This window comes from Antrostomus carolinensis, unplaced genomic scaffold (assembly GCF_000700745.2).
Source record: "Antrostomus carolinensis isolate BGI_N321 unplaced genomic scaffold, ASM70074v2 scaffold34564, whole genome shotgun sequence".
Taxonomy (NCBI): domain Eukaryota; kingdom Metazoa; phylum Chordata; class Aves; order Caprimulgiformes; family Caprimulgidae; genus Antrostomus; species Antrostomus carolinensis.
Window position 1 is genome coordinate 7640 of NW_010311981.1, and position 13745 is coordinate 21384.

Here is a 13745-nt window from a genome sequence, read left to right on the forward strand (position 1 = left end):
CAAGAGAAATGGGCTTGCACCGTTTTATTGGCCAAGTGGATTCCTCGTTGGAGGAACGGCTGCCTCACTTCTCCGGGGTTTGCTCTGCCCGTGGAGCTGGGAGCAGAGGGCTGGGGAGCTGCGGTCAGAGTCTCACTGGTTGTAGTCTGCCTGGTGTATTTGGGGGTTCAGTTGGACTTCACCATGTTCTTAAGTGTCATATAATTATGAACAAATCCTTGCTAGTCATACAACTGATCTTTTGTAAGAACTTTCTCCAGGTATTATCGTGTTTTCTTGTCTGCAGCCATCCCGAGCACAGCTTACCACCTGCATTTCAGCGGCAGGTCCAGTGAGTTCCAGGTGTAAATGGTGTGAAATGTGTTAAACACTTTGCCAGGTACTGAGATGAGAAGCAGGACAATAAAGCTTCTCACCTTTGGCACGTGGCTGAGCTCCTGGGGAGCCAGATTCTGTGCTGTGAGAGGACGAGGCTGAGTTGGCAGGATGAGGACACCGGCTGCTGTGGCTCCAGGCGCTGGGCTTTGCTCGGCGTGTCGCTCCCCTCGCCCCGGTCTGGGGCGTTTGGTGGTTGCTCTCACCGTTCATGTGGGTATGGAAGTAACAAACGGACTGGCCCAGCCTATTTTCAGTACATAAAGTGTTAGGAAGTGTAAAATTTTAATAAATCCATAATCGTAGAGCAAATGGGAAAAGTGACCGCTGTGAGGTGAGCGACATGAAGGATGGTTTATGCTGATTGACAAGATGCTTTTTTTTTCCCCCCCTGATTGCATGCTTGTCCTTCAAATTTCTTAAATGGCTTGGCTGATTAAACGTAATGAAATGGCAATCTTGTTCCTGCCGCATTTGCTCCTCAAAACTGGAGTCAGTCAACAGAAGATCAATAATCCTGACTTCAGACCCTGCCGTGCCCACTCCTCTGAACTTTTCTTCCCTTTTCTTTTGCAGATGTCGATGAGTGCCAGGTCCACAACGGGGGCTGCCAGCACAGATGTGTGAACACCCTTGGATCTTATTACTGTGAGTGCAAGCCAGGCTTTCGCCTGCACACAGATGGCAGGACCTGCATTGGTAAGTCACAGGTTTCAATTTCTTGAGATTCTCCAATTCTTCATAGTCTGTTTCGTACCGGCACATGCCGGGCAGTGCACACAAAACGCCTGTGTTGGCTTTCCCCACTCACGTCCCTCCTCTGTGCCATCTGTCCCATCACCTTGAGATGACAGGGATGGATTGCCTGTTCCTTTGTTTCTCAGGATCCTGGTTGTGTTCCCTGATGTGTTTTTATTACTGGGTTTGTGACATTTGCTGTTCTTTGGTGCGGACACAGCAAGTTTAGACTCCTTTGCTGTTCCTTAGATTATTCTGGTTCAGGAGAAGCAACTTCCAGTGCTTTGGTGCTTGTGCTTTTGATACCAAGTGTATCAGAGGTGGCATTTTCAGAACAAATATATAAACTAGGTTATGAACTATGTTCGAGTCAGTCTTCATTTGTACTTCAACTATTTCCCTAGGCCACATGGTTGGCACTGGGTGTGACTGTGTGGAACTGTGGCTATAATAATTTCAAAACCCTCTGCCCTGGGGTGTTGGTCGTGTGTCTGCTTGGATGGTGCCTGTCCAGACATGACAATTCAGATGCCAGGTCTGGCTGGCAGTTGATTTCTGAGCCAGTTTCTTGAAATATTGTTGTTTGCCTGCCCCAAACTAGAGGCTGAGAGACACTGGGTTGGAGCTTGGAGTCTGCCTTCCAGCATCTGCTGCTGCTTTTATTAAACCACTTCTCCCTCACAGCTTTATTTGACACATTTTTCCATTTTTTGAGGGATATTTTCATACAAGTGGAAAGAATTCCTGGGTGATGGTATTTCAAAGGCCATTTGCTGGTTTCTCTCAGAATATAGTCACGTTCCAAAGTTTTCTAAAAATGACTGTGTGAGCCTGTGTGTACCACTTGGGAATGGTGACATGAGCAGAAGAAAAACCATCTAAGGACATGGTACCCAGCATACCCAGAGCAGCACAAACTGCACATCTTGTCCACAGCTTCCCCCACCGTGTGAGGATTCTCCAACAAGAGCAGTGAGACCTGTGCTTGAGGTGCAAGTTCACCGAGTGCTGCTCGAAAAATCCACAAGCAAAAGGGTTTTAAATTAAGAAAAAAGCCCAAAGTCCCAGCCCTGCTCTAGCTCTGACACGTGAACTTGTGCTCGTGGCTGTGCACTGCTTCTGTTTGCCTGTAAGTGTGTATGTGGTCTGTCAGCAAAAACTGGCTTTATAGTGTGGAGTTCTGGGTTTGGTTTTCTTTTGTGTGGTATAGAATGATTCTGCCTCAGAGAATAAAACATGCTCCAGCCGAGGGGAAGCTCTGGTGTTCTCAGCAGGGTCAGCCCCAGAAGGTGAAACAATTTCCAGAGAAAGTATAAAAGGGATCTGTATAGGGAGGAATCTCTTGTTTAAAAGCCATTTCCATCCTTTGTTTTCCTTGCCCAGGATTACCTGGTGGTGTGGCTGTGGTGTGCAGGGATCTGCTGGGATGCAGGAGGGCTGCCCTGCTCCACGCTGCTCACACTGAGCAATGCCAGCCTGCTTTGCATTAAACTTGGGAGCGAGTCTTTGCCATAACGTGCACGGTGTTGGAATTCATCTGCCAAAACCAGAGAAGGGGTCTCTGTTCATGAAACCTGATCTACCACAGGAGAAACTCGGGCAGTTTCTGGGAGCTCTGGGGAGCGGAGCTGGCAGGATCTGCTGTGAGTTCAGCGGTGCCTGGACCCCTGTGAGCCACAAAGCGCACAGGAAAGTAGATGCAGACCAGGCAGGGCGAGTGAGAGCTCTTGCTGTGTCCCATACTGGTTCTAAAATAACAACAGAGCAGACCTAAAAATCTGGTTTTCTCACTTCAGGGCTGGTGGCTTTTGTTCTTTACACTTTTGTGACAAAAATGTGCATGTGTGTGTGTATATATATTTATCTATCTCTATATCACACCTTCCTGATAGCTCTGTGCTAAGCTATTAAGCCAGTTGCATAGAGGGGTGGAAGTAAACTTATTTTTCCTGTAAAAGCTGAGAACAGAGCACAAACTTGAAGGTAACTCCTCTGCCGGTGTTTGTGGCTGCTCTCTCTGTACCCACAGACCCATGTGCCACAATTGGTGCTTGTTCCCTGGCAAACAGCTTTCTGTCCTCTATGGTGGTTCTTGGTGCTGGAGCCCATGGCTGCTGGTGGCACGTGGCATGCACAGCAGCCTGGTGTGACAGGGTTGGAGTTCACACAACTCTCATTTGTGTAATTACTCATATTTGTGCCCTTGGAACAAGCCCACCCCACAGCAGAGCCCAGGCGAGGGGAGCACCGTGGCTGGTGACAATGGGGATGCCACCATGGGGATGCTACTGAGGAGATAACAACAAGGAGATGCCACCAAGGGGATGTTCTCGCCCTGGGTTGGGTTGTTGCACTCTCTTGGTCATTGATGATGCTCGGGCAGTGAGCTCACCAGCCTGGCAGCGGTGTGAGGTCCAGCTGGGTGGCTCCCTGGGTCACTTTGCGTGGTCCCCAGCCCTTGAGCGTGCGCTCGCTCTCTGTGGTGTTTTCACAAGCTATACAAGTGGTTCTTTCCTTTAGTGCTCGGTCTACATAAATATTTACACTGCAAAGTCACAGGCTTTGCTCTGACTTGATCTGGGAAATCACATGGTTTTTATTAAGCCAGTGTTCTTGCTGAGTTGCCAGGCAGGGCTTGCGGGGTGCAGGCAGCATGCGGGCAGGTAAGATTCAGTGCTGCTAACACAGAAAAAAAATGCCACTAAATAAAAGGAATAGGTTAGGAATAAAGAGGAGTGGAGACAGCGAGACTCTCCCTCTGCTCCAGAGCTGCTCTGCCCTGAGGGCCAGGGGATGTCACTGCTGGTGCTGTGAGCTGGGGCTGCGAGCAGGATGGGGGCTTAGAGCAGGGTCAGGTACGGGGATGGGCTTTGGAAGCTGCTGACAGCCCTGTGAGCAGCAGTGCAGGCCAGGAAGCATCCTGGAGACAGAAAAAAGACTATTACCATGAGGTTTCTAGTTAAGGTCTGTAAAACCACAAATTTAATTCTTTAAATGTTTTCCGATCCCCACAAAACCCACAAAGGCTTCAATTAACTGGCAGCAGGAGGCTCCAGAGTTCCCCCGCGGAGGCTGGTGGCCGTTAACCCCGGGCGTGTGGGACTGGGCGAGGGGCTCAGCTCCCGGGGGTGGGCTCAGGGCGATGGGTCCTTTTCCATCCTCCAGCTGGACTATTATTCCAAGCTTGTGGTGGGAAATCAAAGCCTATTTTATTCCTGAAGATGTGAAAGAATTGGAAAACAGGTAAAATCTGTTGCTCCTTTCTCTTGATGGCTTTACACCCGTGGTAGCTGTTGGCAGCTTAGTGGTTGGTATTGCAGATGGTGCAGCAAGGCACAGTGCAGGGAAGGTCTGCAGAGGTTTTCAGAAGGTTCTTGAGGTGCCTCTCAGAGCGATTTCCCGTGAAGCTCATTGTGGTTCCCTGTCGATGGCTGTTCACATTAGCACTTGTGTTTTGTAGGATTGGAAGAAGCATTCTGCCTTTAAAAGTGTTTTTCTTCGAGGGTGTTGGTACCTTTGACAGCATAAGCAGAGCCCAACTCTGTGCCCAATCCAGTGGGATTCTTCAATCCCATCTCTGACATTGCTGGGGAATCAGGGGTGGTCAATGACAGCGGGCTCCTGGTGTCCCCTCGCACTCACACCTCAATGTCCCTTCCTCCACGAGAGCTGTGTCTGCCCCTCACCATCCTCACCAGCTCCAAACGCCTCGTGGTGATCCTTGTGGTGCAGGAGTGGGGTGAAAGCCAAGGGCAAGGCCAATCTTACACCTTGGGGCTATGATGTGGGAAAGCCGGGGTGTCCGGAGCCTGCCCTGGGCTCTCCAGGGTTAATGTGATCCCGGAACTGCTCCGTGGCTCTGGAGCAGGAGAACACAAAAACCAGCTGAAAGTCACCTTCCCTGTCCTGCTCTGTCTCACAGCAGCTCCCAACCTCTGCTGGTGCTTTGGGTGATCTGCAGCTCGGCTGTGCAAGGTTCTTGCCTCTTTGTTGTTGAAATATAGCAAGTCACTGATGACTTTAATCCAGAAGGGAGGGAGAAAATAAGCAGACATTTCTATTGAAAGTCAGAAGAGTCATTGGACGTCCTGAAATTACCTCTTTCTTTATCAGAACCACATGGGCAGGAGGCAGGAAGCTGACATCTTCAGGTCCTTCTCCACTGTTTCAGCGCAGGGATGAACTCCAGTCCAAGGCAGAGAATTCAGCCTGAGCCAACTGCTTTTGTTGGCCTGCAGAGTAGGGAGATGGTCTGGATTAACACACAACATGTTTCTGGAATTGGCTGAGGTTAGAATAAATCAGTTTGGGATTACATGAGGTATCCCTATTTATATTCAGAATACTTCAAATGAAGCAATCTCAAATACAGCAGCGATTTATATAGTGAAGAGAAAGTGCTGTAGAGGTCTGCGTGGACTTGAACTGCGTGCGCAGAGGGTGATGGTCTGCGTGTGCTTTGTAGCTGTTTTTAATTGGCATGCACTGTACAGACAACTTGTGTGTTTTAGAAAATGTGACTTTTTCTTTGTCCAGTGAAGTGTTTCTCAGCTGTTTCTCAGACTTGATGGCTTTGTGTGACGCTGTCAAAGGGAATGTGATGAGCAATTCCAGTTACAGCTGCTCGTGGTCACTTGTAAAGCGTCAGCTCTCTGCTTCTGAGGGCCAGTTACCCGGATCTGCAGGAAAGGTGATACGGGTGGGAAAGAGGAGAAGCTTGAGTTGAGGGACACCTTCCACTAGACCAGGTTGCTCAAAGCCTCATCCAACCTGGCCTTCAACACTTCCAGGTCAGAATCTAGGAGCTAGCATCTCTCAGCAGCGCTGCACTCCCTTCAGACAGAGGGCTTGGAAGTAACCTCCCTCTTGCAGACGATGAAATATCATCTGTGGAAAATCTGTCTGAGCTTTAATTACAAAAATCTGTGTGATGTACGAGATGACACTGGGTTTGGCAACGTTGTCACAGAAATGTTAAGCTAGGAAAAGCATCTGGGAATGGAAATATTTTTAGAGTGGTTCTGTAAACAGAAAAAAAGAAAAAGAAAAAGAGCAATAATTAAAACAAGGCCAGCAGTGAGGTCTACTGGCTGTTACCCTGCAAGAAGCCAGCTAAGGAGACCCAGCGTTAGAAGGCCCTCACTTTCATGGTAAGACACCCAAAATAATTGTAACATTTCATTGGTTTTGTCTTATTATTCTCAATTCTTCAATTGAATTAAGTTCCTATCTCAGCAAACCGTAGTGCAGCACGAGCAGTCAGCACACCTCAGATGGGGTTATGAGTCTTGACGAGGACATTTCCTGGCACATAGACCCTACTAAAAGAAACACAAGGGGAAGGACAACGCTCTGCAGGACCCCTGCGCCCTCACTGCTTCACTTCTTACCCTCTCTTAGCGATCTGCAAATGGCCTCGGCCAAGATCAGCATCAGGGGTTCTGGCGCTCGGTTGTGCTTAAAGCCCTTGGCCAAGGAGGACCCACCAGAACAGGAACGTGAGTCTTGTTGGTTGGTGCCCACACGCTGCTCAAGCTGCTCGCAGCAGCCAGCGCTGCTGTGCGTGTGCAGTGTCTGCAGCTTCCTCTGCCTTCCGAGGAACAGGCTTTGCCATTGCAAAGCCCCGTCCTTGCACACCCACCAGTTGGTGCTGGTGTATCCAGTTGGTCTGCTGTAGCCCACTTTACAGGATTTGTATGATAAAGAAGAACCTGGACTTTATTTTTTTTTCCACTCTGAAAAGTTTGGGTTTTAGAGGTATGCAAGGAGGGCAGTTATTGAGACTGCAAATTCATACAAATAACTGCATACTGGGAGGTTATTTTAGACATAAGATGTGTTGGCTCGTCATACGTTGGCCCAGTTCTTTTCCCATAAGGAGGAATGTTTTGGCAGGCATTAGCATTGTTTTACTTCTTTTTTTTTAAAAAAAAACCCCACACTCCAACAAGCACATTATTTATGAGTATTTTTGAATTTATGTTGTTAAATGCTTTAATATATCAGAATATTTTAAAATGACCACCCATCTCTGCTACAGCTTGAGTACTGTAACTCTGACCCATAACTTTTCAGGAACGTCGAGTATTTCTGTTGTTTCCTTCCAAATGGATTAAAGGAAACAACATCAGCACAACTAATATAAACTGATAGCTCTTGCTCCAGCCATATGCTATGTATGGCAATACTTTGCCTGTATTAATTCCCTTTTATTCCCCTAAATGTTGTTCAGTTAATTAGAGGCATACAATGGGAAGTTAGTTTTTAGAAGTTCAAAGTGACAGAGCTCCTCAGCTCTGAGTTTTCCTCTTTTTTACAGGGGAACAATTTGCTGGGAAAAAAAAAAAATACAGTTTTGCCTTTTATTTTCCTCCTGTGCCAAATATTTGTTTTTCACTAATAGACAAGAGAAGCTTAATCAAATTACTTCCAGTGCTTTGTCTGTAGAAAATCTGCTTTTGCAGACTGGGAGCAGGCGCTGGCAGAGTGATGCTGGGTGCCCACCTAACGCCAGCGTGTCCAGAGCCGGCACGAGCGAGCAGCCTGCAGTGCACCCACTCAGCTCACCCCGGGCACGGGCTCTAGCAGGCCCAGCTGCCCTTGGGATTCACAAACCTCATTTAAAACAGAGATTTTTACTAACAGATGCTTCCCAGGCTCGCCTGCTTAGCCAGGCTCTGGAAGTTGAGGGCACTGTGATTACCTGAAGTGTTAGTTTGTGGAGAGATGTTTCTCATTAGAGATATTTTTAGCTTTCTTATAAGATTCTTCAGAGTCAGCACATTAGTTTATTCTGGAGTTTGAAAAATAGGTCAGAAATGTGAGAGACCACAACTCATTGTGCCATTCTGCTCATGGAAACCAGCTCTGGGTTTCCATCCCAGACCACGGCTGGGTTTTCACTGTGTCGCACCCACACAGCTTTGATGTGCAGCGTGTTGTGCGTTTTACACATATTTGTGTGTCCTAAGAGGAAGAACAGACTTGAAAGGCCAATCTCCCAATTCCCATAAGGGACAAGTCCCTTTGGAGCAGTCTCTGTTTGAGATGCTCACTGATTAAGCAGTAGGTAGGCTAACTCAGGAGACATGCAATGCTATAAGAGGAGACTTTAATCACTTTGGAGGCATGTAATTACCCCAGGATGGCTTATCTACCACAGTCTGTGAATCCCTCTCTAGAAAGTCCTTCCCCGCTTTGTTTTGTACCTTAAATTTCTCCTGAATACAGCAAGGTGAGTGGTCCCAGGCAGCTGGTAAAAATAAGCAGGCTGGTTGCAAGGTGCACACATCTCCAGTTAACCATCGTGCTTGTGTTGCTTATCCTGCAGGGAAGTCCCAGGTTATGAGAACAGAGTGGGGAGGAGAGGCTGTTCTAAGGCTGATTAATGATAGCAAGCTTGTAAAGAGAAGATAGTCCACGTGTTTGGTCATGAGATCTGTTTTCTGCCGTAGCCTAGGCAAAAACCTTCTGTTTTCCAACTGTTTGAAATCCTTTGGGCAGGAAAGTGCCTTGCGCAAGGCCACACAGAAACGCTGTGGCACGGCCAGGAGCACCAGTCGGGAATCTCAGTTCCCAGTCCCGCCTGCGCCGAGGATGAAATCGCAGTTCCCGTCAGCGTGTCTCCGCACGCTCCGGCTCCGCCGCTCTGCTGGTTACAGCATCCGTGACTCACGGCCTGGACCAGCACACACATCCCAGCTTCCATGACTGGAGAAGATCTGTAAGGTCATCAAGTCCAGTCGTTAACCCAACACTGACAAGTCCCCTCAACCATGACTAACCCACATCCCTAAGCAAATCTCCTGGTCAAAGCACTGAGCTGGGGGTTGTTAAACCCGATTGAAGTGCAGACGTGCAGGATGCATCTTAAACTATTTTCCCTTAACTATTCCCAGAAGAACCGATGGTGCCTGCTGGGCCTTGCCCTGTGCAACCGCCTGTTTGCACAGCGTGGAGCCTCAGACTTAGTTTTCAACATTATTTTGTTACAGGAAAACCTGAATCCGCCTGAGTGCAGCTCTCCCTGAGCAGTAATGAAGCTGAACTGGCTGTGGCCGTGCACCTGCAGAGACTGGTTTTGAACAAAGTTGTGAGAATTTCAGCCACAGCACAGCCCGAGCAGCCTGCCCGCTGACTCAGGCACCCTTCGGAGAGCGCTGATGCTCGTTAGGAAGCCTGCTGGTTGTCCCATCGTGTCCTGTAGGACTTAGCCCAGACCTCCAGGTCCCATTCTCATCTCCCAGGAGAGCTGCTGGGAGCTCTTCTCGTAGAAAAGAGCGATTTTAAGCTGCTGTCTGACACTGATGAGCCAGTTTTACCTCTAAAGGAAAGTGTCCGTGTCTCGAGGGTCTGCCCAAGGTCCCTCTCTGCCACAGCAGTGGGTGGCCTCTCTCGTGCACCGTGTACAGAACAGAGTTCTGCAGAAGCAGCTCGTGTTTAGCACACTTTAAAGGTTTGCCTTGACCTTCTCGCTTGAGCACAGGTTGAATATGCCCCAATTTTAAATCCCATCAGCAGTGCTCTGTGTAAGCACACGGTGTGATTCACCCTGGTCCTGTGCAAGAGGCTCATCCTGGTGCCGTTATTTTTGTGATGAGTTTTCTGTCTCTTTGCCTTGTAGCTGTGAACACGTGTGCCCTGAACAACGGTGGCTGTGAACACGACTGCGTGCAGGTGACGCTGACACAGCACCAGTGCCGGTGCCGGCACAATTACCAGCTGCAGGAAGACGGCAGACGCTGCGTTGGTGAGTCCCCTGAGCGCGCACGGGAGGCTGGGCAGGCAGAGCTTCACTTTGGCCTTTGTTTCGGGGGAAGCTGAGGATTGGGGGGAACAAAGAGCATCCACTTGCCTGCTCAGATGTCAAATAGATCAGACCAGGCAGTTCCTCTCCAGTGAACACTCTGCGTGTTATATTGTCATGGACATATTCTGCACCTTGTTCTGAAAGGCTGGGAAGAGCTGGAGGAGAGCAGCCAACAACAATGAAATTATATGAAGGCACACACTTCCGAGAAAGTGAAGGAACAGCAGCACGTTGGGATCTGCTCCCTCTGTCTGCAGACAGCTTTCTGGCTGAGCTGCTCCTGGCTGCAGGAGGGAGAGAAGCTGAAGGGGATGTAGAGCAGAAGTTTCATCTCTTCATTCATAGCAGTTGGCATTCAAGAAGTAGGAGGAGGGAAGTGTTTAGCTGTGAAGTTGCTAAGGGAAAAGGAACAACTCAGGTATTAAAAATGCAGCAGTTGGGAGGGTTTTGTAGCATCTGTCCATGCCCTGGAGCAGGTCAGAGATTAGCAAACCTCTTGGTAGGAGCACTTGAAGCAGATCTGCCTAGTGCTTGCTCTGGCGTCTCTGCAGAGGGACATGCCCGTGCAGAAAAGGTTTTACTCAGATTAGTGCCTTTTGCAGGATCTCTCACTGTGTGAATCCTCCTGCCTGGACGGAGCAGTAGCAGGGATTTTCTCTCTGCTGGAGAATGCTCTTTCATGGCTTGCAGATGTTGTTGTTAGGCATAACTGCTTGATGCCCTGTTCTCCCACCAGCATGATGCCCATAAGAGATAGGGTGAGTATGAAATAAACCTGTCTCTTCTGCTTTGACCTGCAGTGAGGAACCCCTGTGCCGACAGGAACGGGGGCTGCATGCACCAGTGCCACAACCACGGTGGAGTAGCCCGCTGCGAGTGCCACCCTGGCTACCGGCTGGGACCTGACAACAGGGCCTGTGAAGGTAAGTGGCCTGTGACAGAGCTTTCATGGAGAAAAATAACTGTGTCCATGGGGTGAAGTGGTGCTGACTCTCGGTAACTATCCTTGTTTGTGAATTTAATGGGGTGACGCACAAGCCGTGCAGAGGGGTGACATGACAGCGCTCAGTTGACGTCTGTCCAAGAGCTCTGCTCAGGCTGTCTGGACCAACGCTCAGGTTTTATGGGATCCAGTTTCCTAGGAAGCTTTACAGTCACTCTGAACTCTGTTTCTCTGTTGGTCTGGACCCCAGTGAAGAACTCAGGGTCCAAGAAACCACTAAAAAACTTGAAGATAGTAACAGCTGTCCCTTTGAAAGAATGTCTATAGCTCAACCTGCTTTGCCTATTGATTATTGATTATCATCCCTTGCAGATGTGAATGAATGTCTGACTGGACTGGCCATTTGTGCACACCAGTGTCTCAACACTCGTGGCTCCTTTAAGTGTACCTGTAACCCAGGCTACGAGCTGGGAGCAGATGGCAAGCAATGCTATCGTGAGTACTGTGGGGACACGACGGGGGTTTGCTTCTGTAGGCAAGTGTTTGTGCACTGTCCTCTGTGAATTGGTGGGGCCAAGCTATAGCAGTCTCTTCTGAAGAATTTCATAAGCAGGTTTGGAGCTGTTTGCTCTCCCACCAAGATAAAAAACTTTGTCTGATCTTTAAAGTTACCATGAAACTACTTGTGCTGGTTTAGGCAATTCATTTGGAGCCATTTGGCTGCAAATAGGCCAAGTTCTGCTCTTGGGGACTTTGTTGGATGAGTTCAGTCAGCTGCAGATGTGTAACTGAAGAAGGAATTGAGCTAGTGAAGTGATCACATCTGCTTTCATCAAGAAAAGAAATAAACACTCTTATGCAAGAATGAGCCAGATTGTCCATAGGTCTTTGTCCAGCTAACACATGTCAGCAGGGATAGTCCAAAGCAGAGCTAGCAGCATGAACCACTAGCAGCCCCCTTACAGATGAAAGCCACCATGGCAGTCCCAGCACTGGCAGCTGGTGTTACTGGAAGCTGTGGTGCTCCACCTGTGCAGCTGCTGCTGGGAGCCTTCCAGGGGTATGAGGGTAAGGCTTTGCAAACCATAAGTGGGTCTTGAAAGACATCAGGCTGAGAGCAATGTGAAGAACTAGACTGATGATGTGCTGTTTAAGAGCCTAAGCACATACACACCTTTCTTCCTAGGGACGTAGTTTATCTCACACTGCATATTTTGTGAAAAATATCCCAGAGCTGAGGTTCTTGTGCAACTAAACATTTACCTTCAGCTGTTGGGGTGAAGATGTATGATAGCCAGCAAGGCTTGCAGAGGGTTGGGATAAGAAGCCAGGTCTATGCCAAATAAATCTTAGCTACCTCCTCACCTAGCACTGTGATTACCCCTTGTGGCTTCAGCTAACTGGGCCACAGGTGACAAAAAGCTGAGTTTTATTGCTGCTCAAGTCTTGGTTTTCCAGGAAAGCCCCTGGTAAGAGGTGCCAGCCCTGGAGGGTCACTTTTAACAGCAGGGCCAGTGGTAGCACAAGCCCCACTCATGTTCTGACAAGGCTCCTCCAGTTGTTGGGACTCATTGCCATGACCATTGACAATAGCTCTGCTTTGGTGCCAACTATAGAATTAAGTTGCCCTCTTGTATGAAAAGTGTTTCTCCCTGCCCCTTCTCACACATTTCTTTCATGCAAACCCCAGGTTGTTCTTGCATTAATAAGAAAAGGAAAGACAGAGGGACTATATTCATGTTGTGAAATCAGGAAGAGAGTCTTCCACCATGGCACAGCTTTTGGTTTTGACACACACAGATCCATTGGGAAGCATCAAGCTCCCCTTCTTTCATCTTCCTTGGGTCTGAACCCACTAAAAACTCAAAAATGTTTTTGAAGGCAGAAATTACTTTCCAGAGGTTCAGAACTGAGTCAAAGCTCCATGGTACAAGTTCCTTTTAGTTTAAGAAAGCTTAATTAGCTAGACTGAAATTTACATAAACTTCACCAAGCCATGAAGATAGATGGCTGCTGTTGATGTTTGCACCCACCATTTTTGACGTGTCAGTAACTAACGTTTCTAGCTGCAGGCATCTGGATGTTTCCATGGTTAGCTGTATTCTGCTGCTCCCATTTCTAGCTGGCATCAGAACAGCTCTGTACATACCAAGACTGAGCCAACTTTTGGTTGGCAGCACATCCTGCAGCTTGTCAGGAATGGGAGCAGTTTTATCTGCAGCCTGGTTCATCTCAGAGATTGTCCAGAGCCTCCTCCACAGTCTGTCCCTAAGAGACTACATGGTGCATTGCCTGGGATCCATCAGTTTATTTTTATACATCACTTCCCAGCCCAGCAGTGGCCTTTGTACAAAGCTATTTTCATCCTTTCCCACTGCAGATCACTTCTCAGCAGGGCTGTGCACACAAAAGTGCCTGTGCCTGGCTGGAAACTGCCAGCATGGACCAGCCAATGTGTCCAGATCTGCAGCACACACTGCAGCATCCTAACCAGTGTGCCTTTTCCAGGGATAGAAATGGAGATTGTGAACAGCTGTGAAGCCAACAATGGTGGCTGCTCCCATACGTGCCACCACACCAGCTCTGGCCCGGTCTGTACCTGTAACTTTGGCTATCGGCTTGAAGAGGACCAGAAGACATGCACTGGTAAGGCGAGGGACAAGGTACATCTCTTGTTTTTACAAGCACATCTCAAGTAATGGTGAGGATCTCTGTACATTAGCTACTGTGTGTATCTGCACTACAAACAGGTTACCAAGGCTAGAAATAGATGCAAAGTAAGAGGAGATGAGATATTGCTCTGCTTGAAGACATCCTCAAACCTCCACTGAAGACCTATGTGGACAGTAAATGTTGACTTCAGAACTAGTTAGTTTTTCC

The 13745-nt window shown here is 48.4% G+C and overlaps 1 protein-coding gene across 1 annotated transcript in view; it reads left to right on the plus strand.

Moving 5' to 3' along the window:
- Positions 1–951: 951 nt before the first annotated feature.
- Positions 952–13745, plus strand: part of LOC104524126 (multiple epidermal growth factor-like domains protein 6) — a gene marked incomplete at both ends in the record, with an annotated part of 23838 nt that continues 11044 nt past the window's right edge. The window contains 5 exon segments of the mRNA XM_010166899.1: positions 952–1074; positions 9737–9862; positions 10723–10845; positions 11238–11360; positions 13374–13511. Of these exon segments, the coding sequence (XP_010165201.1) occupies positions 952–1074; positions 9737–9862; positions 10723–10845; positions 11238–11360; positions 13374–13511 (633 nt within the window).